Source organism: Cucurbita pepo, chromosome LG11 (genome assembly GCF_002806865.2).
Source record: "Cucurbita pepo subsp. pepo cultivar mu-cu-16 chromosome LG11, ASM280686v2, whole genome shotgun sequence".
In the NCBI taxonomy this organism is placed as follows: Eukaryota; Viridiplantae; Streptophyta; class Magnoliopsida; order Cucurbitales; family Cucurbitaceae; genus Cucurbita; species Cucurbita pepo.
In genome coordinates this window covers 936,847-960,343 of record NC_036648.1, presented here as the reverse complement: position 1 = coordinate 960,343, position 23,497 = coordinate 936,847, and the positions used below count along the sequence as shown (strand labels likewise).

General features: G+C 37.2%; 4 protein-coding genes and 1 pseudogene across 8 annotated transcripts; 4 read left to right on the top strand and 1 right to left on the bottom strand.

Annotated features, from left to right (window-relative positions):
• Window positions 1-690: 690 nt before the first annotated feature.
• Window positions 691-2,986, bottom strand: LOC111805070 (probable transcription factor KAN4). 3 transcript variants are annotated; one of them, XM_023689939.1, is made up of 6 exons: window positions 2,503-2,986; window positions 2,341-2,417; window positions 2,128-2,164; window positions 1,896-1,998; window positions 1,156-1,246; window positions 691-1,011 (listed from the first exon to the last, which is right to left on the bottom strand). In XM_023689939.1, exons 1-6 carry the CDS (start codon window positions 2,774-2,776, stop codon window positions 787-789), a joined length of 807 nt encoding a protein of 268 aa, XP_023545707.1. In that variant the 5' UTR covers window positions 2,777-2,986; the 3' UTR covers window positions 691-786. The 3 variants fall into 3 exon arrangements, with proteins under 3 accessions (XP_023545707.1, XP_023545708.1, XP_023545709.1); XM_023689940.1 differs by having other exon boundaries at window positions 691-1,002; XM_023689941.1 differs by having other exon boundaries at window positions 691-999.
• Window positions 2,987-8,742: 5,756 nt separating this feature from the next.
• Window positions 8,743-9,673, top strand: LOC111805947 (dof zinc finger protein DOF3.4-like). The gene has a single exon (XM_023691253.1). The coding sequence runs from the start codon at window positions 8,852-8,854 to the stop codon at window positions 9,608-9,610; it is 759 nt and encodes a 252-aa protein (XP_023547021.1). The 5' UTR covers window positions 8,743-8,851; the 3' UTR covers window positions 9,611-9,673.
• Window positions 9,674-12,166: 2,493 nt separating this feature from the next.
• Window positions 12,167-17,794, top strand: LOC111805946 (serpin-ZX-like). 3 transcript variants are annotated; one of them, XM_023691249.1, is made up of 3 exons: window positions 12,167-12,666; window positions 12,837-13,449; window positions 17,484-17,794. In XM_023691249.1, the coding sequence occupies exons 1-3, from the start codon at window positions 12,277-12,279 to the stop codon at window positions 17,645-17,647; spliced, it is 1,167 nt and encodes a 388-aa protein (XP_023547017.1). In that variant the 5' UTR covers window positions 12,167-12,276; the 3' UTR covers window positions 17,648-17,794. The 3 variants fall into 3 exon arrangements, with proteins under 3 accessions (XP_023547017.1, XP_023547018.1, XP_023547020.1); XM_023691250.1 differs by lacking the exon at window positions 17,484-17,794 and having other exon boundaries at window positions 12,837-13,742; XM_023691252.1 differs by lacking the exons at window positions 12,167-12,666; window positions 12,837-13,449 and adding an exon at window positions 15,801-16,416 and having other exon boundaries at window positions 16,871-17,794.
• A 769-nt stretch (window positions 17,795-18,563) lies between these two features.
• On the top strand, window positions 18,564-19,369 carry LOC111805468 (annotated as a pseudogene).
• Window positions 19,370-20,732: 1,363 nt separating this feature from the next.
• Window positions 20,733-22,433, top strand: LOC111805817 (serpin-ZX-like). The gene is made up of 2 exons (XM_023691052.1): window positions 20,733-21,237; window positions 21,482-22,433. The coding sequence occupies exons 1-2, from the start codon at window positions 20,848-20,850 to the stop codon at window positions 22,259-22,261; spliced, it is 1,170 nt and encodes a 389-aa protein (XP_023546820.1). The 5' UTR covers window positions 20,733-20,847; the 3' UTR covers window positions 22,262-22,433.
• Window positions 22,434-23,497: the final 1,064 nt, after the last annotated feature.

Genomic DNA, 23,497 nt, shown 5'->3' with positions numbered 1-23,497 from the left:
TGAAAAAGTTTAGAGATGAAATTTGTAATTCAATGACAACAAGATGCTTAGTTAAATTCCCACCATATGAATATATATCGATCACTAAATAGACTAAATGAACAGTCTAATCATAATTTGTAAGACCCCATATCGGTTGAAAAGAATAACAAAGCATTCTTTATAAGAGTGTGAAAACTTCTTCCTAGTAGACTGACGATACGTAACGGATAAAAACAGATAATATTTGTCAGCGGTGGACTAGGGCTGTTATAAATGGTATTAAAGTTAGACATCGAGTGGTGTGCCAGTGAGGAGGATGACTTTAAGGGAAGTGGATTGTGAGATCTAACATTAGTTGGAGAGGGGAACAAAGTATTTCTTATAAGAGTGTAAAAATCTCTACATAACAGACGTATTTTAAAACCGTAAGGCTGACAGACAGTAATACATAACGAGGTAAAGCGGACAACATTTAGAGCGGTTACATAATTTGTCTCGATTGGAGAAGAAGAATATGGGCTCTTTTCATAGGGGTGTGGGCCTTGTGAGGCTACAAACTATAGCAGCCATTGTGTATGTGGGTTGTGGCCGTAGATGTGTTTTGATATCACATTAAATATGGTCACATAACCCAAAAGCTTGAATGAGTTACATTAAATTGAATTATATGAAACAATTTAACACCCAATTTGTAAATAAAAATCAAAATTAAAAATCCAACACATATATAAACAAAGGAAGAGGTGGAGAGAATGAGATTACAGAAAACCAAGATTAATTAGGTTAATAAGTATAATGAAAACCCTAGAAAGAAAGGGTTTGTTTTGAGTTTAGCATTTGAGAAGGATTAGAATGGATGGTTAGAGAATTAGGGCATCCCAGGCTAAAGTCTAAGTTCACAGTATTGTTATTATTATGATCACACAACGACAAGCAGCTACCTTCCAACCTCTGCTTCTTCACGCCGCTCAAGAATTTCATGCTTGCGTCTCCATTCTGTCGGTCCTTCTGCTGCTGCTGCTGGTGGTGGTGGATATAATTATTGTGGTTATTTTTCAAGAGAAACACAAAAAAATTTAACCATTTGTTGTTTAAGGTTGTTGTTTATAGACATGTTGTATTGTGTTTTGTATATATATATATATACAAATATAGATATATGGAGATTCGAACCTGGTTGTTTCCAATACTGTTGTTGCTATGTTGACTCCATCTGCTCGTCATCTCCCGATTTGTCTCCATTGATGAAGAGAACAAGTTCCAGCTGATCATTCGTTAATTTAATCCGCAATTAGCCCACTAAATGCATTAATTTAACACACTAATCGTCTACTGAGTTTTCCAATGCTTCAACTTTTGTTTTCTTTTTCAGTTCTAACATCATTCTTAAGTTATCCTCGTATTAGCAATACTTAAAGATTTTGTCGAGTATTTTAAGGTGGGCTTTGTGAATTATTGCCTGGATTTATTGAGGATTTAAGAAATAATTAAGGGTTCCTCAAAAATGATTTTTTTTTAAAAAAAAAACTTTTAAAAGTAATTAATTGTAACCTCACCCGCCATATATTGTCCACTTTGACCCATTATGTATAGTTGTCAGCCTCACAGTTTTAAAATATGTTTACGAGGAAAAAAGTCTAGCCCTACTTCAACTAGTGCCTCGCGTCGTCCTGTCACTAGCTTTGATACTATTTGTAACACCTCAAGCCCACCACTAGCAAATATTGTCTATTTTGGCCCGTTACATATCGCCGTCAGCCTCGTGATTTTAAAACGCGTCTACTAAAGAAAGGGTTCCACATTCTTATAAGAAATGTTTTGTTTTTCTCTCTAACTGACGTGGAATCTCACGATTACTTACTTTTGCATGAAATTGGAGTGATAAAAAAGATGAGATTGGAAAATGAACTCACATTTGATTAGGGCTTTTCCGCATTGTAAGTGGTGGGTTAGAATTCTCACACCTTGAAGCTCCATTGACATTAATTTCTTGACTTTGGATCTTCAAGCCTGTGTCTGCAAATTTAAGTCAACCATCCAAGATCATCATTTTTTTTAAGAAAACATTTTCGTTCTTAACCAAATTGCAAAAAAAAAAAAAAAAAAAAAAAAAAAAAAAAAAAAAAAAANAACTATTGTAATTACCGGTTGCTTTGTCTGTGCCTTTCACTGTTCTATACATCTGCACGAACATGAAAAAAAAAAAAGAAAAAAAAAAAGAGTCAACTGGGCAAAGATTACACTCTTGATGCTCTTTTGTCCTCACTTTTTTGTTCTCAAGAACCATTACAATTCAATTCTTATTCCAACACACACAAAAAAAAAAAAAAAAAAAAAAAAAAAAAAAAANAAACCGACCTGTAAATGGCTTTTTACATGAGCTAGGGTTAAATCTTTGACATTCATCAGCTCCAGTACAGATTTTGGTGTTGCCCCTGCAGATTGATTGAAGGAAGAAAAAATAAATAAAAAAATCATATAAATGAGTTAGAAAAAGCAACAATTAAATAAAATATGTACTGTCATGGCCGCCAAGGAGCTGAACAGCGTGGACGAAATGGGCATGAAGAGTGGTGGTCCATCTCATTCTTGGAGCTCTAATTCTTCTTTTAATCCCAAAGCCCATTTTGGCATCTCCCTTGAAATGGGTTTTGGGGGGAAGAAGAAACGCAGCATTCTCATGGCTCAGATCGCTGCCGCTGCTGCCGGAATCAGAGGGTGGGCTTATCTGCAAGGAAAGGTCCGGCAAGGGCGGTGCCGTGGTGTTGGTGATCATATGGGTGGAGGTAAACATGAATGGTTTGGAGAAGAGATTGAGGAAAAAGGTGGTGACCCTTTTGATATTATGAGTGGATTATGATTTGAGAGAAGGAGATAGAGAAAGGGGTTTCGAAAAATGGGAGCTTTAGAGGAAGGGAGGTGTGACGATGATGGATTTATAAGCAAACCCACAGAAGGAGAAATCCCCAGAGAGAGAGAGAGAAAGAGAGAGAAGGGAAATGAGAAGGAGAAGGAAAAGGAGTGAAAAGTTGAAAGTTGTGTGTGCATTTAATACTCACAGATGATGGATCAGACAGCTTTTCCAACACAAACACGAACACAACAGAACAGTGATTGTGACCCTTTTAATTTCATTTTCATTTTCACTTCATTTATTTAAACAAAATTTCCCTATTTTTTACCAATGGCTTACTTGCATTTGAATCTATAGTCAGACCGCTTTATCATTGAACTATAAAAAACAACGGTAAATTAGGTTTTGGAGAATTCAATTTTCCTTCTCAATCCGTGACGGACATGAATTCGAAGCTTCCTTTGTGAATCTTGAAACTTCCTCTTAGTGGCTTAGTTCTATGACTCATTTCATAGAGAACCTCAAAGTGGCTATATTTAATTATATTTAATCAATATCGCTTCCTTTGTGAATCTTGAAACTTCCTCTTAGTGGCTTAGTTCTATGACTCATTTCATAGAGAACCTTAAAGTGGCTATATTTAATTATATTTCATCAATATCCCAATTTCATTCATTTAATACCTCTGTAGTGTTGAGTATGGTTGAGAGGGAGTCCCACGTTTCTTAATTAAAGAGATAATTATAGGTTTATAAGTTAGGAATACATCTCCCTTCCCATTGTTACTAGTCATTTTAGATAAACTAAGAGCAAAACCATAAGAACTTATACCGAAAAGTAATACAGTATATGTATATAATAATCCAAAAATTGCAATAATTTTATAAGCTTAAATAATGATTTTTATATTTTTATATTATTCATAAAAGATATGAAGAAATAGGATAATATTATGGCATATTTTAATTTGAAAGGAACAGGTGGCATTTGTCTGCCTTGGCTTAAGATGTATCCTTAATTTCCCAATATTCCCTCTCCGTGTCCAATTATTCCTTGTCCAATCATCCGCGTGCCTCACGTGACCTCTCATTTTAAATTCCCGTTTTATTTCCCTCCATGCAATAATTAATTAATAATTATGTCCCTAAATTAATACTAATTCATTAATTAACTAAACTAATCCTCTTCCGTTTTAAAAGCTTTTTATTTGGTCAGCGGCTGATGCGCTCTAGATTCTCCGGGAAATGCAAGCCCTCCTTAATTAATTCATTATATTTTGTTGTTATTAAATAAAATATAATAAAATAAAATAAAATAAAATAAAATTATTTATCTCTCTCTCTAGAATATAGAAATTTTTCTGGGAAACATGCATTTTGATGCCCAAAAACAGAGTGAATCTGAATCACACCAAAATTTGGATCATATTCCATATTCTATGCTTTTGTCTTATCACATATGTTTTTTTAATCTACAAAAGTCAGGGAATAATTTAATTTTGTCGCTAACACTATATTCGCATCCCCAACATCCCTAACTAGCTCAGTCTCAATGTACGCATTAGAGAATGGAAGTGTGTGAGGTGGGTTCGGCCCTTCGGTCAAGAGGCGGGATAACAGCCCACCTTCCTTGATTAGTAGGCACAGTTACTTGAGTCTAGTTCATGAGCGAGATATCAGGTGAGGACACATATGAGTTCAAGTTTAATGAATGATGCTGTTTGACCAAAGATGGTAGCTGTACCGCAATTTCTCCTCCACTGTCTCAGATATTAAACAAATTGGATATCTGATGTTGGGAGACAGATTCGGGTGTTGCGGTACTTGCAATTCAAATGGGATGTATGTATAAGCCTCATCTGCAACCAACAGAGTTGAGATAAATCGGACAAAGAATGAGTAATGATACACATATTTTTCTTCATCAAAACAAACCCATTACTCCACTGTCCCACAGCATTCAAAAGGATATAAAAAATGAGTACATTTATGTTGCGTGTTAAGTTAAGAAAGGAGGAAGAACAGTGGACCCTTTGAAATTAATACGCAAAATCAGAGAGGCCAATGCATTTCCATGGGACCCCTTCTTCTTTCTCCCTGCTCACCATCATGTCCCTTCTTTCATCATGTTTAGGTTTGAAGAGCTGTGTTACTGTACCAGACTCAATACCCCAACTGACCCACAAACCAATCCCTCCCTCTTACACTGCTATTACTTCAATGCCAGGCCGTGTGAGACTTTCAAAGCAAGTAAGCTTGTTGCTAGTAGATATTGTCCACTTTGGCCCGTTGCATATGGTGATTAATTTCACGATTTTAAAACACGTCTATTAGGGAAAGGTTTCTGTGGATGATTGTTGAGAGGGAGTCCTAAATTGGCTAATTTAAGGAAGGGTCGTAGGTTTATAACTAAGGAATACATATCTATTGATACGAGGCCTTTTAGAAAAGCCTAAAGCAAAGCCATGAGCTTATGCTCAAAGTGGACAATATCATACCATTGTAGAGAATCATGATTCCTAACAGTTTCTATACCCTACAAGGAATGTTTCGTTCTCATCTCCACTCCAACCGAGGTGGTGGGATCTCATACCAGTAGAAGCTCTTCAAAATTTCAAAATTTGAATTTGCATGCAACTCACTACACTTCCACAATATGTCAACGCTTCTAATGCTTTGTAAGATTCAAGAATTAGCCAGATCCACAAGTTTAAGACACATTTTCTTATGAACTTCAAACCTTCAAGAATACTTAATCATAACTAAGCTAGTACACGAATTTTTAAGTTTGTATCGATCTAGTCCCTAATCTTTAAAAAGCATCTAAGAGGCCCTCTTACTTTCAGTTTCATGTGTAATAAGTTTGACATATTCAACTTTATAACGTTGAGTGACTAAATAGACACAATGTGGTCGGCCCCATATGAGTTAAAAAATTATAGAAATATTGGTCATAAGGTGCATTATTATGTTACCTACAAGCAACATGTGCCCAACGTACGATGTAAAGATATCTATTTGCCTTTTGTATTTGGCGTTTCCTAATGAGAGAGGGCAGTGCAATATTGTTATATTCAAAGGGAGGGAAGTGAGGAGGATCAAATAATTAAGACAAAATATTGTTCTTTTTTGAGAGAGAGAGAGAGAGAGAGCAGAAGTGGGGAGGACCACAGAAGAACAAAAGCATGCTTGGTGAAAAATGTAAGAAGTTAGAAAGGTACCTCCTCATAGCCCTCCAGAATTTCAAACAAAAGGCTACAAACAACTCCCCAATGTCAAGATCCCCATCGATTGCGCACAAGAAAAAAGTTGAGAACTTGAACAAATCCCCATCTCCCTTTCAATTCCCACCTGCGACTGCAAAAAGAAGCATATAATATAATGCTGTGTGTGTGTGTGTGTGTGTGTGTGTGTGTGTGTGTGTGTGTGTGAGTGTGTGAGTGAGTGTTTGTGGCAGCTGCCATCACCACCAAGCACGACTCCTTGCACACAGAATATGTACAAAAACTTAGTCATAATTTACCATTGGAGCTTTGTGAGGAAAGAACCGTCCAGGATGGGGAAGAATTGCTGGCACATGACCAATTCTGAGTCCACTGCATCATCCCTTCCCCCCAGCCATAGCCTGCCACATTTACATTTTGTCCTCTGTGTATTGGTCTGAATAATGGCTAACCCACGTGATCCCCAACCTCTGCGAGCCTTCAAACTTCAAATATACACTCATCACTCGGGGATTCATAGACATATCTTCCATCCCCTCTCTGTTTTTTACTTAGGAAAATCAGAGTTTTTATCAAGAATATGATTATCAGACCATCAACTCTGTTGTATATTCAAATCGTTCCCCATCATCAGTACATATGGCTCTGCTAAAACTCCTAAGCTCATAAACAGGTTATTCTACTAGCATGGCATCAACTAAATGGCAGCAAAGGACAGGTCCCAGCCACAGAACATCATATGTTTACAGAGTTATACAGATTAGGCACTGAAGATTTGGGGAACTTGGCACACATTAGGCTTCAGGTGCTTTGATTAGCATTTGGTTAGTGTTTGATGGCATGCGAGTGAGAGGGACAACATGTTCAACAACGCGGAAGATTTTGACCTCCAGAACCACAGGAGGACCACTTGGATTAGTGACAGGCTCAAAGACGCAGACGTCAAATTCTTCTAAATTGTTACTTATGGAAAAGTGTTTCCATCCACTTGTAAGGCCACCAAATTGACGCCTAGAGTTGAAGTTGAATCTGACTGCCCATTCATCTTTTCCAAGACGTAATGCTTTTTGTAACCCATTGATTGGGGAGAAACTGCAAAATTGATGAACATGCTCAGTCAACAAAATCATTGCCAAACTTTTCTTATATTCACAGTTCCTGTAGCCTACCACTAGTAGATATTGTCTTATTTGGCCTTTCCCGAAGAGATTTTCACACCCTTAATAGGAATGTTTCGTTTCCCAAAGAGGTGGATTGTGAGATACCACATCGGTTGGAGAGAGGAACGAAATATTCCTTATAAGGGTGTGGAAACCTCTTACTAGCATCGGTTGGAGTTGCCGTGATGACTAACAGAGTGAAGCCAAAATTTTCAGATATGAAGGAAGATGGAGCTGCCGTGATGACTAACAGAGTGAAGCCAAAATTCAAGCAAAGAAACGAAGCGACCCAGTTCTTGTCCTGATACGACAAGTCAGTGACGCAGAGAAAAAGCTAATGCAGATGCCCCTTCCCAAGCCATTCTTGAAGCTGAACGACTTTTTGTTCCAAGCACAATGCTGCTTAACCTTCCCCTTAATCCACACAAAATACAGTCGCGATATATACATAAATAAAGAGAATTTTAGGCTAAATATTCTATGCAATTTCTTAATTTGGATTTAAAATATTATTTTCTCACTTAATTTGATATTATTTTCTCATGTTTTGCATCTGAATTTAGAATCTTTATCCACTTCTACACTAAAACATTTATTTCTTTCATTCTAGATATCAAAATTTGATGGGCCTACTTATGGGCCAAGCGTTCCTTGTTTCATGTATGGAGTACTCATTCTTGTTCATTTTCTTTTAGAGCTACCATCAATCCATTTTGGGCTATATCCACACCTCATGGAACTAAATTACTAGCCATCCGATGCATCAAATACATTAAATTCAGTGCCCCTAGACTTTAAATCTTTATCCCATATGTCATTCTTATATTCAAATAAAGTTTTTTTTTTTTCCAAAATTTCTAGTACCACAAAATTTTAAATTTTCGATTTGACAAAATTAAAACGAGATCAGTTCAATCAAAAGTTTAAATATTTAAATTTTCGCTCTATACATAATTATTTAAATTGTGGGTGTATTTAATAGAAAGAAAAAGATAATTTTCTAGTCATTTAATAAATAAATGAAAAAAAAAGAGAATAATATTGGTCATCACATAAAAAAATCTCAATTAGAAATCTACTCGTACCCTAAATATACAAATATTCTATATAATTGTAATTTGAAGTTCAAAGTCCAAGGGTAAATAATGTCTTATTTGAGTTTTTAAAACATGTAGGTTAGTAAATGTTTTCATATTCTTATAAAAATGTTTTGTTCTGAAGTCGAACTGGGTATCTCGCAAGTTGACAATCATTCCTAGGATGTGAGCTAGCATGCAAAAGTGAAGAAGGGAAGAAAGGAAATGGAGCACACCATCCAACCTCTCATTATTACTTTCTTTCACATTCACCGACATTCATTATTCTCTCCCAACTCATTTTTTGACTCCATTCATAATGTAATCAAATAGCTTACAAAAACATTAATTTTGATGATTATTTCCAAAAATAAAAATATAGAAAAATTAATAAATAAAAACACCATGTCCTCACTTTCTTTAAGCTCACTCCCATACCTCCCCCCATTCCCATTTCACCATCTTCTGTCTCTTTCCACAGAGAGAGAGAAGCTGAGAGAGCTCTGAACTCTGAACTCTGAACTCTGTCTGACCCATTCCCATTCATTCACTCCCAATGCCGTCGGAATCAGCCAACAGAAGCAGTAGGCCCCAACACAGCATGGCCTTCCCTCCCCCTCCCCAATCCGACCCTCTCCCCTGCCCTCGCTGCGACTCCCTCAACACCAAGTTCTGTTACTACAACAACTACAACCTCTCCCAGCCCCGCCACTTCTGCAAGTCCTGCCGCCGCTACTGGACCCACGGTGGCACTCTCCGCGACGTCCCCGTCGGAGGCGGCTCCCGCAAGAACTCCAAGCGCTCTCGCTATCACAACATCAACAACACCAACACTTCCTCCTCTGCCTCTGCCTCTGTCTCCTCCACCTCTGTTTCATCTTCCACCTCTGCTTCCTCCTCCTCTGCTTCTCTTCTCCCTGCTCCCACCCTCAACAATGACATCAATGTCGTTGATGTCAATCTCAACGACACCATGCCCGCCCCTGGCTCCTTCACCTCTTTGCTCAGCTCCCAAGCCTCCGGATTCCTCGCTCTTGGCGGATACGCCTCCGCCTCCGGGTCGGGTCATGCCCCTGCAACTTTCGACGATATGGGGTTCGCTCTTGGCAGGGGATTGTGGGGTACTACGACTTGCACTTACCCTGAAGTGGGGGATCTCGTCGGAAGCTACTCCGCCGCTGTGGCTCCGGAGACGTCTTCTTACAACACGTGGCAAATGAATGCCGGCGACGGCGGAAACAGCGGAGTTGTCGACGGTGATTTGCTGGGTTGGCCAGACCTTGCCATTTCCATGCAAGGCAAGAGCTTGAAGTAATATAGTATAACGACACACAACAACAACAACAACAATTTCAATGCTTTGCTTCGTGTTCCAAAATCAAATGCTCTCTAATTTCCATCATTTTTTCTGTTTCTTTCTTCTTAGTGGCTTTCTGGATCTTACCTTCCTTATTCAATTTCTGGGTTTTTCTTATTTTCTGCCGGTAAATGTTTGTTGGGTATAGATAGTACAATAGAGACTGATAGGATACAGCCAAAAAGACGAAGACTTGGTCTGATATTGAGAGCATAGGCCTTATGGGTGGAACGGTGTCTCTGTCATTATTAGGCCGCCTTTTTTTTTTTTTTTCTTTCCTTTTTCTTGGGGTTTTGTCAACTATGTCTGAAGGAACAGAGGAAAAAAAAAAAAAAAAAAAAAAAAAAANTACAAATTGTGTTATTTGGTTGCCATCATCCATCGTCTTCATGTTTCCATATCTCAATCTGAATCTGAACGAAACCAATAAATTTAAAAGAACACAAAACAGAGCATTCAAATGATTTTGTCGATTTGTTTGGGACACAAATGGGTGAAGTATCTTGCAAGTTACTATATATATATATATATATATATATTGAAGTATTTCGGTTTGTGTTCTTTACGAGGGCAATCCTCGGACCATCCGACATACCAATTAATGGCTTCAAACACTGCCTTTGCTTATACTCCCAACAGCTCGGATCCATGGAAAAAGGGCAGCAGGCAGCCATGGCATGGATCCGAGACAAATCCTATGGGTCTTGTTTTGTTGAAAAAGGTTGAAAAGAAGAAACCAGGGTCTGAAAAACTGATGGATCAGTGTTCCTTGTGTTGTTTAATTCAGAGACAAAAACAGAGGGCATCAGTCATGGATTTTGACTGATTAAGAGACGACGACGACGTCGTTTCTTCTCCGAGGAGAGAGAAAGAAAAAGCACGGAGGAGAGAGAAGGAGACCAAACGTGTCATTGAGAATGATTGGTAGTGGGGGTTTTGGGGGGCAATGGGAACGGAAACACCGCCCGCGCCCCATACCTTTACTTAATTGCCTAAACAATTCACAGCACAGCACAGCACCAATGTTAGCGGTGTGGGCGCCCCCTCCTGCCCCTTCGCCTCCACTGCCCACCAACCCAACACTCATTATCTATACCCAAAAACAATTCTTTCTTTTTCCTATCATAATATTTTATGCACACCCAATCAATGAATTCATAGGTGTTCTATGCTACATTATAGCCTTTTCTTTTTCTTTTTTTTTCTTTTTTTTTTTTAATTCATCATGATGTTTATTTAATGAATTAGTAAAATTTGAAGAAGCATCCATTATTATTGCTCCTCCACTTTGCTAGGACTAATTGTCTTCATAAACTTTGACTGCCTTGAACATTGTGTCCACCCCTTGACTAATTGTCACTAATCTCAATTGCAATGCCATAAACTTTCATTAAGATTTAATTTAATTTTTTTTTTTCATTTAAAAGGTTTTGTTACTAATAAATTAATATATAAAACTTGAGAATATTAATGTACTTAACATTACCCATGAATATTTTTTAAATTTGGTATTAATGTTTTTATTTAGAGTATTAATGTTATTTTTGAAAATTCAAGTATAATTTTAAAATAAATTATTAACTATTTTTATTTTAATTCAAGGATATTCTTTTGATTATTTTAAAAAATTAAGATATTATTAAAAATTATAAAGATTTAAAGATATTTTCTTCGATAAAGTATAAAGCTTAGTAGACTTCCCTTCTCAATACCCACTATATAGGATTTAAACATATGAGAGATAGAATAATAATACTAATAATATAATGTATTAATATTAAATAATCATTATTATATGGGTATAGTTTAATTTTTTTTCACTCATGGTAGCCTTTTTAAATATTTATGTTACATACGAAAGATGAGACCATCTTTCTTTCTCTTATTAACACATTAATCAACAACATATCGACCTATCTTTTCTTCTTTTTTTTTTAAAGACTTTCAACCTATCTCGTTCTACCATTTAAAAATATTCTATCTTTAAATTATTCTAACGATCTTTTTAAAGTTCCTTCATTGAATAAACTACCTTTCTTAAATTCGTGAGCATATTTGAAACATTTTAACTTGATATCTTAAGGATTTGATTTACACGAGTTTGTAAAAATAGTTTTCGAATTTTTAAAACCTTTCCTCTAGAGTCAAGTTATCCTTAGTTAATCTATGTTTCGGAGCAAATCTTATACTAATTGACGGGTCTTAACATTACTAGGATCGTTGTATTATGAATTACTAAGAATTGACGATCGAAGTGGAAGAAACGAATATTTTAGCATGAAAATTATTATCACCATATAATAAATTTTCAATAAAAACTAATTTAAAATTTATTAAAAACAGGGAACTGATAAAAATCTGTAGTATTTTATGGTCAAAATTTAATTTTAAGAAAAGAATAAAAGATCAAGGAAACCTCACTTCACTCACCCATCGCGCAAGCATATTCTGCATGCGCAAGGCACGTGAGATGCGAGTCAAAAGCCAGTTGGCGACCAAGGTATTAAGGTGGGCCCCTTCATTTATTATTTAACCCCCAAGCTCATGCACTGATTTTTCCATCCCATCTCAACTACTGAACGACTTGATTCATCGATCTCGAACCCACTCTCCAGCTGCCGGAAATGGACATCAAAGAAGCAATCAGAAACCATGGCGACGTCGCCATGGCCATCACCAAGCGCATTCTCCAACACGACAAAGCCAAGGCTTCCAACGTTGTCATCTCGCCCTTGTCGATCTACGTGCTTCTCAGCCTTGTCGCTGCCGGCTCCAAGGGCCCCTCGCTGGATCAACTTCTGTCCTTCCTCAAATCAAACTCCATCGACAACCTCAACGCCTTCGCTTCTCATATCATAGACAAGGTCTTCGCCGATGCCTCCTCCGGCGGCGGACCTCGCCTCGCATTTGCCAATGGCGTTTGGATCGATCAATCACTTTCTCTCAAGCCTTCTTTCCAACAGGTTGTGGACAAATATTACAAGGCCATGCTCAGTCAAGTCAATTTCCAACAGGTGATTGATTCACTTTAAGAATGTTTGCTTAATTTACGTGAAAATTATTTATTTATAATCAAATAAATTATAAGAATATGAGAAGAGTAATAATCGGAAAAATAACTATCTAATAAAATATCAAATAATCTATAATTTAGTACTAAATATCCTTGTTGTTGCATTGAAAGGCTAATAAAGTGATCTCGGAAGTGAACTCATGGGTTGAAAAAAACACTAATGGGCTTATCAAAGAGATTCTTCCCCCTGGATCAGTGGACAGTTTCACTAGGCTCATCCTTGCCAACGCACTCTACTTCAAAGGGGCATGGGAGAAGAAATTTGATGCTTCGAAAACAGTGAAGCGTGATTTCTACCTTGTTGATGGGAGCTCAGTTGAAGCGCCCTTTATGACCGACAAGGAGGACCAATATGTAGCTGTGTTCGATGGATTTAAGGTTCTTGCATTGCCGTACAGTCAAGGTTCTGACCCACGTCGTTTTTCTATGTACTTCTTTCTCCCAGATAGCAAGGATGGACTGGGAAGTTTGATTGAAAAGTTAGATTCTGAGGCTGGGTTCATCGACCGCCACATTCCACGTAGAAAACATGAGCTGGGGAGATTTATGATTCCAAAGTTTAAAATTTCCTTTGGGATTGAAGTTTCCGATGTCTTAAAGAAGCTAGGATTGGTGCTGCCTTTCTATGAAGGAGGGTTGCTAGAAATGGTGGAGCCCCCAATGGCTCGAAACCTTAGTGTTTCTAAAATATTCCACAAGGCGTTTATTGAGGTTAATGAAGAAGGCACCGAAGCTGCAGCTTCTTCAGCTGCTGTTATACGATTTATGAGCGCGCCTATAGGTTTGATAGAGTTCGTTGCCAATCACCCGTTCTTATACTTGATTAGGGAAGATAAGTCAGGAACTTTACTTTTTATTGGGCAGGTGTTAAACCCTCTTCAAGATTGAATAATCACAATCATAAAGAATGAACCTAAATCGCTCCAATAAAATGTAGTAACACTTAATGCTACCAAAGGCATGTTTTAGCATGTCATATGAATATTTATATGTATTATCTATAACATGTTTTGCATAGTGATCTTTAGGTGTTATTTCTTGTTTTACAAATTGTTGCATGTTTTATGTTTGCTTTGCCCAGCTGTGTTTTACAACATTTTCTCCTTAATTGTTCTTTAACATCATTTGTATAAATTAAAGTAGAAGATAAGTTTTAGGCACTCTCGTTTTTCTCTTGAGATTACTTGAAGCTACGTGTGTTGCACCGTGTCATAATCTATGGAGTGATTGTACCCCAAGTAAGTTATTGAGAACGATGATTAGTTTGAGTGAGGGAGAATATCACAAATTTACTATAAATAGAGTAGGTTGTGACTCTCATGTTGTGACAATAGAAGCGGCGACCCTCATGTAGCGTCCATCTAGCCATGCAAGGGCTTAGACGAGTGTCATGATGCGACCTAAGAGAACGGTGTATCATCTAACACGCCACGTACAGTGAGTTGAAGAGTAGACGAGACATGTCACAACCCAATTTTTGGGGTTTCGAGAAATCGAACCGCGATGAAAATATGAAAATCAAACACAAACAAAAACAAAATCAAAATAAAACAAAACATTAAAAAGGTGAAAAAATACGGTAAAATTTTGTGCGATTTAAAAGACATACAACACCAGTATCAAAATTCAAGTTATTTATAAAAGAATACATAATCAACTCTATAAAAGAATCAACTAACTGACGCCCTAGATCGACACCCCTATGTAACAGTGTAGCTCCCAAGCGCCTCCCCCTTGAACAGCTTAACGAATTTCTGAGTGCACATAGATCTAACCTCTATTTCTATATGTAAATTGCACCAGTTATAGCGTCCTAATCTTAATTGAGTTCTTGATACATGCTCTACTAGGAAAAATATATCTATTGATCGTTTTTAACACATAGAGCGTGTCTACCCACTATCAATTGTTTATGACGAAGATATTTCTACCGACCCTTAATGCATGAAAATCATAAGGTATAAACCATACCCACAATCAACACAAACTCAACGGGGAGATAACATCCATCAATCACATTGACCACAGATCATAATATCTCTCGCTCCATCATACTAAGACAATAAATTTAGGTATACTTGTCAATTTTCTTGTTCTAAGAGCAATTTCGTAATTTCATAATCTACGTGTTATAACTATCCAAATTGTTCCTCCTAGGTCCTAATCACCTAAGGTACATTATGCGCTCATGCTAGCTTGTTCTAGCGATCCCTACCATTATTACTTGCTCCAAACCCAGGTGGTTACTTACGGTAATGAAGCATGCCTTTCGAAGCTTGTTTTTCCACTAATTAGGAGCCCCAAATTTCTTTAAAACTTGTGGGTAGGTCTTGAATCAAATGAAATTTAGGTTGGTATCAAAACCGAAACGGAAAACATTCGAATAGGAGTCAAATCGGGCTTAAAAGGGGTCTCACGCGCCGAGTCATGTGTCACCACGCACCAGAAAGGTTTCCTATGTGCACCACCATGCACAGGTACAGACACGCTTGAAGGAGAAGAACGCTCGCTTTTGTGCAGCCACGTAGCGTGAGTGGATTCGTACGTCGTGGATGAGTGTGTGGATTTGTCTGGAGGCACACGGGTTTCTCATTTTTTCCTCAGTGCGACATGCGACGTATGTTGATTAGGCATCAGAATAGATCGACAGTCTAGGCCGTGCACGAGTTCTCGAATTTTCGGTTCAGATAGCTGGCCATCGACCTTAGAACTTTAAAACCAACATATCAACCTATCTTTTCTTCTTCTTTCTTTTTCGAGATTTTTAATCTATCTTTTCTTCTTTCTTTTTCAAGATTTTTAACCTATCTTCTCCTACAATATAAAAATATTCTATCTTTAAATTATTCTAATTACATTTCTCAAAATTCGTGAGCATATTTAGAATATTTTGACTTGATATCTTAAAGGAAGAACACCAAAAAAAAAGAAAAAAAAAGAAAACGAGTGGAAGCTTGCTAGGTTTGGGTAAGTCTTAGAATTTTGTAACAAATTTTATACCAATTTACCGAATAAATGAGCATCAGAATGGAAGAAAAGAACTTAAAATTTATTAAAATCACCTGAACTCATTTTTTTAATGCGAAAATAGAATCATACTCGAAGTGAATTTATGGTCAAATATTCTCCATGCGCGACGCACGTGAGATGCCGGTCAAAAGCCAGTTGGCGACCAAGGTGCTAAGGTGGGCCCCGTCCTTCATTATTTAACCCCCAACCTCATGCACTGATTTTTCCATCCCATCTCAACTACTGAACGACTTGATTCATCGATCTCGAACCAACTCTCCAGCTGCCGGAAATGGACATCAAAGAAGCAATCAGAAACCATGGCGACGTCGCCATGGCCATCACCAAGCGCATTCTCCAACACGACGAAGCCAAGGCTTCCAACGTTGTCATCTCGCCCTTGTCAATCTACGTGCTTCTCAGCCTTGTCGCTGCTGGTTCCAAGGGCCCCCCGCTGGATCAACTTCTGTCCTTCCTCAAATCAAACTCCATCCACAACCTCAACGCCTTCGCTTCTCATATCATAGACAAGGTCTTCGCCGATGCCTCTTCCTGCGGCGGACCTTGCCTTGCATTTGCCAATGGCGTTTGGATCGATCAATCACTTTCTCTCAAGCCTTCTTTCCAACAGGTTGTCGACAAATATTACAAGGCTATGCTCAGTCAAGTCAATTTCAAACAGGTGATTGATTCACTCCTGAGAATGTTTTTCAATCTACCACACCTAAATGATGTGAAAGTTATTTATTTATAATTAAATAAATTACAAGCACGTGGAAAGAGTAATAAATGAAAAGATAACATTGTAATCAAATATTACAAGGCCATGCTCAGTCAAGTCAATTTTGAACCCGTGATTGATTCACTCTTTGACAAGGTTTCTCAATTCACCACACCTAAATGATGTGAAAATTATTTATTTATAATAAATAAATTACAAGTATATGAAAAGAATAAAAATAAGTAAATAACTATAATAATCAAATATTTAGATATTTATCTTCGTAATAAAATATCATACATCATATATATATATATATATATATATATATATATATATATATATATATATATATATATATATATATATATATATATANTATATATATAAATATGTTTCTTTGTTGCATTGAAAGGCTGACGAAGTGATCTCGGAAGTGAACTCATGGGTTGAAAGAAACACGTATGGACTTATCAAAGAGATTCTTTCCCCTGGATCAGTGTGTAGTTCCACTCAGCTCATCCTTGCGAATGCACTCTACTTCAAAGCGGCATGGCAGCAGGCATTTGATGCTTCGAAAACAGTGAAGCGTGATTTCTACCTTGTTGATGGGAGCTCAGTTGAAGCGCCCTTTATGTCCGGCAAGAAGGACCAATATGTAGCTGTGTTCGATGGGTTTAAGGTTCTTGCATTGCCGTACAGTCAAGGTCCTGACCCGCGTCGTTTTTCTATGTACTTCTTTCTCCCAGATAGCAAGGATGGACTGGGAAGTTTGATTGAAAAGTTAGATTCTGAGCCTGGGTTCATCGACCGCCATATTCCACGTCAAAAACGTGAGCTGTGGGGATTTATGATTCCAAAGTTTAAAATTTCCTTTGGGATTGAAGTTTCCAATGTTTTAAAGAAGTTAGGATTGGTGTTACCATTTACCGAAGGAGGGTTGTTAGGAATGGTGGAGTCCCCAATGGCTCAAAACCTTCGTGTTTCTAAAATATTCCACAGGGCGTTTATTGAGGTTAATGAAGAAGGCACAGAAGCTGCAGCTTCTTCAGCTGTTACTATAAGAAGAGTAAGCATGCCTATAAATATAATAGACTTCATTGCCGACCGCCCGTTCTTGTATTTGATCAGGGAAGACAAATCAGGAACTTTGCTTTTCATTGGGCAGGTGTTAAACCCTCTCGTCGATTGAATAATACCAATAGACTGGAGCTAAAGAATAAACCTAAATAGCTGCAATAAAATCTAGCAACACTTACTTAATGTTGCTAAAGGAGTGCTTTAGCATATCCTATGAATATTATAAGTATTATCTATAACATGTTTAATGTGATACTCATATGGTGTTATTTCTTGTTTTACAAATTATTCTTTAAATGGTCAGTTAATTGTTCAGTTACGAGAATTACACCGTATCACAGTCGTTCATTTTCAATCAGTACGTCCAGATCTTGATTTATAGATATCGTTTATAAATTTTTGTTCTTTTATAAAAATATGCATGCATAAATAATGTAATATTTTTCTTGATTGTATTAAATTTGAATAAAAACTAAAGTAGCGAAGATAAGAATTACTGTTTTTAACAAAAGAGTTTCTTTTTGGGATATTTTCTGCTTAATTATTATTCATTGAATGACATAATTTGAAATATGAGTGATTCCAATCACCCCTACTACAAAGCAAACAAGCACTAGTATAGTATTTCATTGAGTTGTGTTTTCTCTCCTACTAACAATAATGGAGATCACAAAATCAGAACCATGCCTGTCAAAATTAATAAGTTGAAATTAGTCAAATCATTAAGCCCTAACTTATTTCGGATGAAATTAGTGAAGTTGTTGAGCACTGAAGGGTAGATTTGACACGGGGTCTCACATTGATTGGAGAAAAGAACAAAGTTAGGACCGGGGACGCTGGCCCCAAGGGGGTGGTTATGAGATCCCACGTCGGTTGGTGAGGTCCCACATTAATTGGAGGGTGAGGTCCCACATTGATTGAAGAAAGTAAATAGTGTCAACGTCCTGATGTGAATGGGGTCTCACATTTAATGTTGCGACTCTCAAATTCAAATCTTTTTCCAGTCTCCCTCTCTCACACAACCCATTATGCGACTCTCTAATCTCTCCTCCCTCTCTCTGCCGTATCGATCCTCAATCAAGAATAAGGCTGATGAAGTGATTTCAGAAGTGAACTCATGGGCTGAAAAACAGACCAATGGATTTATCAAGGAAATTCTTGGCCCGAAATCAATTGGTAGTAGCACTATGCTTATTCTGGCAAATGCATTATATTTCAAAGGTGCTTGGGAACAAAAATTTGCTGCTTTAAACACAAAAGAATATAAATTCTACCTTCTTGATGGGAATTCAGTAATGGCGCCTTTCATGCGCAGCAGTATGAAGCAATGCCATACGAACAAGGACCTGCTCAGAGACGTCATTTCTCTATGTATATCTTTCTCCCGGATGAGAACGACGGATTGGCATCTTTGATTGAGAAATTGGATTCTGAACCTGGATTCATTGACCGACACATTCCGTACGAAAAACGTGAAGTCGAGAAATTCATGGTCCCAAAATTCAAAATTTCTTTTGGGGTTGAACTCACCGAAGTTTTGAAAGGGTTAGGGTTAACGTTGCCTTTTCATGGGGGTTTGACGGAAATGGTGGAACCTCAAGTGGGTGCGGAAGACCCTTTTGTTTCGGACATATTGCAAAAGTCATTCATTGAGGTGAATGAACAAGGCACAGAAGCTGCAGCTGTTTCACTTTCTCGTATGCTTGGCTGTTGTCTGTCTGATCTCACTGTCAGAATCGACTTTGTTGCTGACCATCCATTTTTATATGTCCTCAGAGAAAATATGACAGGGACTTTGCTTTTTGTTGGGCAGCTGCTAAATCCTCGTCTCTAAATAATGCATTTATTATTATTAACAATTAAGATCTCGTCTGTCTTTCGTCTTTTTAGTTTGATAGCAGAATGATCCAACATATTTAGACAACCTTCCACTTCTATTTGTTGGGTGCGGAAAGTGGAACAAATGTACTTACAACACTAATGAACAGAATTATATCAAGAGACACTAAAATATTTATGTGTTTCGAAGAGAAGAAATTCCCTACATTCACCGGTAGCAACCAATTGCTAGTAAACCCAAGCATTACAAGTGAATGCCTTACTGTCACACTACAAAGTCTCTCACCAATATGTATCAAATCCGATATCAAATCCTTATAAATAACCTTTGGTATGATTAAATCTAATTTAAAAAACTAAATCTAATCTAATCCGAAAAACCAAATCAAATCTACCCTAAATAACCAAATCAAATCAAAACTTACCAATTTACCACAATTTCACCTTGTCATAAGATCTCCAAATCAAATCAAAACGACAATTTACAACACTATTTACTTTCTATTTTTTTGCCCATCTTTTCGTTGTCCTTATGTTATTTCTAATCTTGAAGAATATTTTATTAAAAAATATATCTGAGATATTCGAATAGTAGTATATTTTATTTTATTATCAAGATTTAGTTAGTTTATATTTCTATATTTTTATAGCTATTAGTTGGTATCTTGGATCTATTTAAAGGTTGTGACTATAAAGGAAGGTCGAACCTTCCCTCCCGATTCTTTTTCTTATTCTTGAATCTGTATTCTTTCGTTTAGTAATAATATTTTCAGATCTATTCACACTTTTGAATGGTAGATATTAGGTCATTTGTCTCATATTAAAACATTAATTAAATTTTAACTTTATTAATAGTAAGAATATTAATATTGAAATTACTAAAATTAAGAGTATAAAAGGAGAAATTTCAAGAAGACAATGAAATTAGAAGTAAGAATACTATGTTTTTGGAAAAATCGAAAGTTTATTTATGTTTCATGTTGACAATATTATACTATTAGTAAATTTATTGGTAAATAAAACATGAATAAACTCATATCGATATAGGCTAGTAAATTGAAAGTAAATAGAAGCGGGTAATTTTAGTACTAGTAAATTTATTGGTAAAGTTACTTAGTAACTAATAACTTTTGGTAAACTTAGCCACTAACTAATAACCAACCAAATTGATACAAGCTAGTGGATTTTAACATATTGATACAAGCTAGTAAATTTATTGGTAAAAAAAATTAATTTTAGGAAAATAAGAAAAAAGATTAAAGGAACCTCATCTAACCATCACGCAAGCATATTCTCCACGCGCAACGCACGTGAGATACGGGTCAAAAGCCAAGTTCGGCGACCAAGGTGCTCTGTTTTGTCGGTCTCAACTCTTCGTCGATTTCACGCTTTCATTAAATTCTCAACTACGGAAGAACTTGACTTCGAAACTCGCGATTCATCGATCTCGAACCCGTTCTCCTGCTGCCGGAAATGGACATCAGAGAAACAATTAGAAGCCATGGCGACGTTGCTCTGGCCATCACCAAGCACCTTCTCCAACACGAAGCCAAGGCCTCCAACGTTATCCTCTCGCCCTTGTCAATCCATGTGCTTCTCAGCCTTGTCGCTGCTGGTTCCAAGGGCCCCCCGCTGGATCAACTTCTGTCCTTCCTCAAATCGAACTCCACCGACAACCTCAACTCCTTCGCTTCTCAAATCGTAGCCACGGTCTTCGCCGATGCCTCTCCCAGCGGCGGACCTCGCCTCGCCTTTGCAAATGGCGTCTGGGTCGATCAATCGCTTTCTCTCAAGCCTTCTTTCCAACAGGTTGTCGACACTGTTTATAAGGCCTTGCTCAGTCAAGCCGATTTCAAGACTAAGGTGATTGATACACTCTTCTTTCTTAGGCTGTTTGATTTCGTTCTAATAATTGGAATTAAATTGGGAATCATTTAGGGCTACGTTTTTCAATTGACATTTTTTGTTCTTTCTTACTGCTTACATCTTTTCTTTTGCTGATGCCTCTGCTGAATAAGTAATCTAACATAGAACATGAAAATTTAAGGAAAATTATTTGGAAAGTGTTTGATGATGTTGTTTATCATTTCTTTGGTTGAATTGAAAGGCCGTTGAAGTGATTTCAGAAGTGAACTCATGGGCTGAAAAACAGACTAATGGACTTATCACAGAGCTTCTTCCCCCTGGATCAATTGATAGCCTCTCTAAGCTCATCCTCGCGAATGCACTCTACTTCAAAGGGGCATGGGAAGAGGAATTTGATGCTTCGAAAACAGAGAAGCGTGAGTTCTACCTTCTTGATGGGAAGTCAGTTGAGGTGCCCTTTATGAGCAGCAAGAAGAAGCAATATGTAGCGGCCTTCGATGGATTTAAGGTTCTTGCATTGCCATACAAACAAGGATCTGACCCACGTCGTTTTTCTATGTACATTTTTCTCCCAGATTCGAAGGATGGGTTGCCACATTTGATCGAAAAGTTAGATTCCCAGTCCGGGTTCATCGACCGCCACATTCCATATGAAAAGGTTAAAGTGGGGGAATTCAAGGTTCCGAAGTTTAAATTTTCCTTTGGGATTGAAGTTTCCAATGTTTTAAAGGGGTTAGGATTGGTGTTACCTTTCACTGAAGGAGGGTTGTTGGAAATGGTGGACTCCCCATTAGCTCAAGGCCTTCACGTTTCAAAGATATTCCATAAGGCGTTTATTGAGGTTAATGAAGAAGGCACAGAAGCTGCGGCTGCTTCAGCTGTTGTCATAGCATATAGGAGCATGGCTTTTGGAGATATAATCGATTTTGTTGCCAACCGGCCGTTCTTGTTTTTGATCAGGGAAGACAAGACAGGAACTTTGCTTTTCACTGGACAGGTGTTGAACCCTCTTGTCCATTGAATTGTTACACAATAGAGTTGCGCTGGAGAATAAACCTAAATAGCTGTAACAATGTAGTAACGCTTACTTTTTGCTGCTGAAAGGCATGTTTTAGCAGCATGCCCTTTGAATATTATATGTATTATCTATATCTGGTTTCATATGGTGTTCTTACGGTGTTCTTGCTTGTTTTACACAATTGTAGCTTGTGTTCTGTTTGCGGGAGACTGTTTGATCTCTTTTGAAAATTGTATTTAATTTCACTTGGTCTTTTTCCTCTTTCTTAAGGTGGACAACCTAACATATGAACTCTTAACTAAATTTTAAAAACAATTTTTTTTTCTGTTAATTTTAAAAACTTGGCATAACTTCTAAAAACTTTTGGGTGAGTGTGTCAAGATCACAAGGCTGCATACTTGAATGTGTACGACATTTGGTAAAAATAAAAATAAAAAATAAATTTTATTTTTCTAGGATCGAAAATAATGTGAGATCTCACATCGAATGGAGGAGGGCTCGAAGGATTCAAGGATCCTGTGCCCCCAATGAGGTGGATTGTGAAATCTCACGTTAGAAAGTAGAATGAAACATTTGTTACAAAGGTGTGATTAACCATCTTGAGTAAAGTCTGAAAAGGAAAATCTCTATTTCATTAATTGAATTTGATTGTTAACTTATTTTTAATTCACACATTATAATAATAAAAATTATAATTATTGAATATTTTAATTTTATGAAATTGATTGAAAGGAGCAACAAATCTTTTGAGAAATCAATATATTATTAATACAACTGAATAAAAGGAAAAAGAAAGGGCCGAGTCTTTGACTCGGTATCTGCGACTCAGTCAATAATAGAAAACCTGGAGATGACGTGGCACGTGATGTGAACGCGCCAGAAAGACCAATGCCATCTGTATTCTACCTCTCCCCTCCCTGTCGGACGCGTCGACGACACTCTCGAATTTCCAAGGTCAAGTGTATCCCACGCGCTATCGTTGGTAAAACAATACAATTTTTGGCCATACCCTCCATGACTTTTTGATCCCATCCGTACGCACACGCTGTCTTTGGACTTACCAACTTTGACCTACTTCCATAATTTAACAATTTCCAAATTTTAACACTTTTTTTTAAGTCAACATGTCGTTTTATTAGGAGCCTAGCAAATAAGTTGTCGTCGCTCCCATATCTGAATTTCCCATTATTGATTTTTCAAATCCCAAAACCTTTTATTTTAAGAAAAAAACGAAGGAAC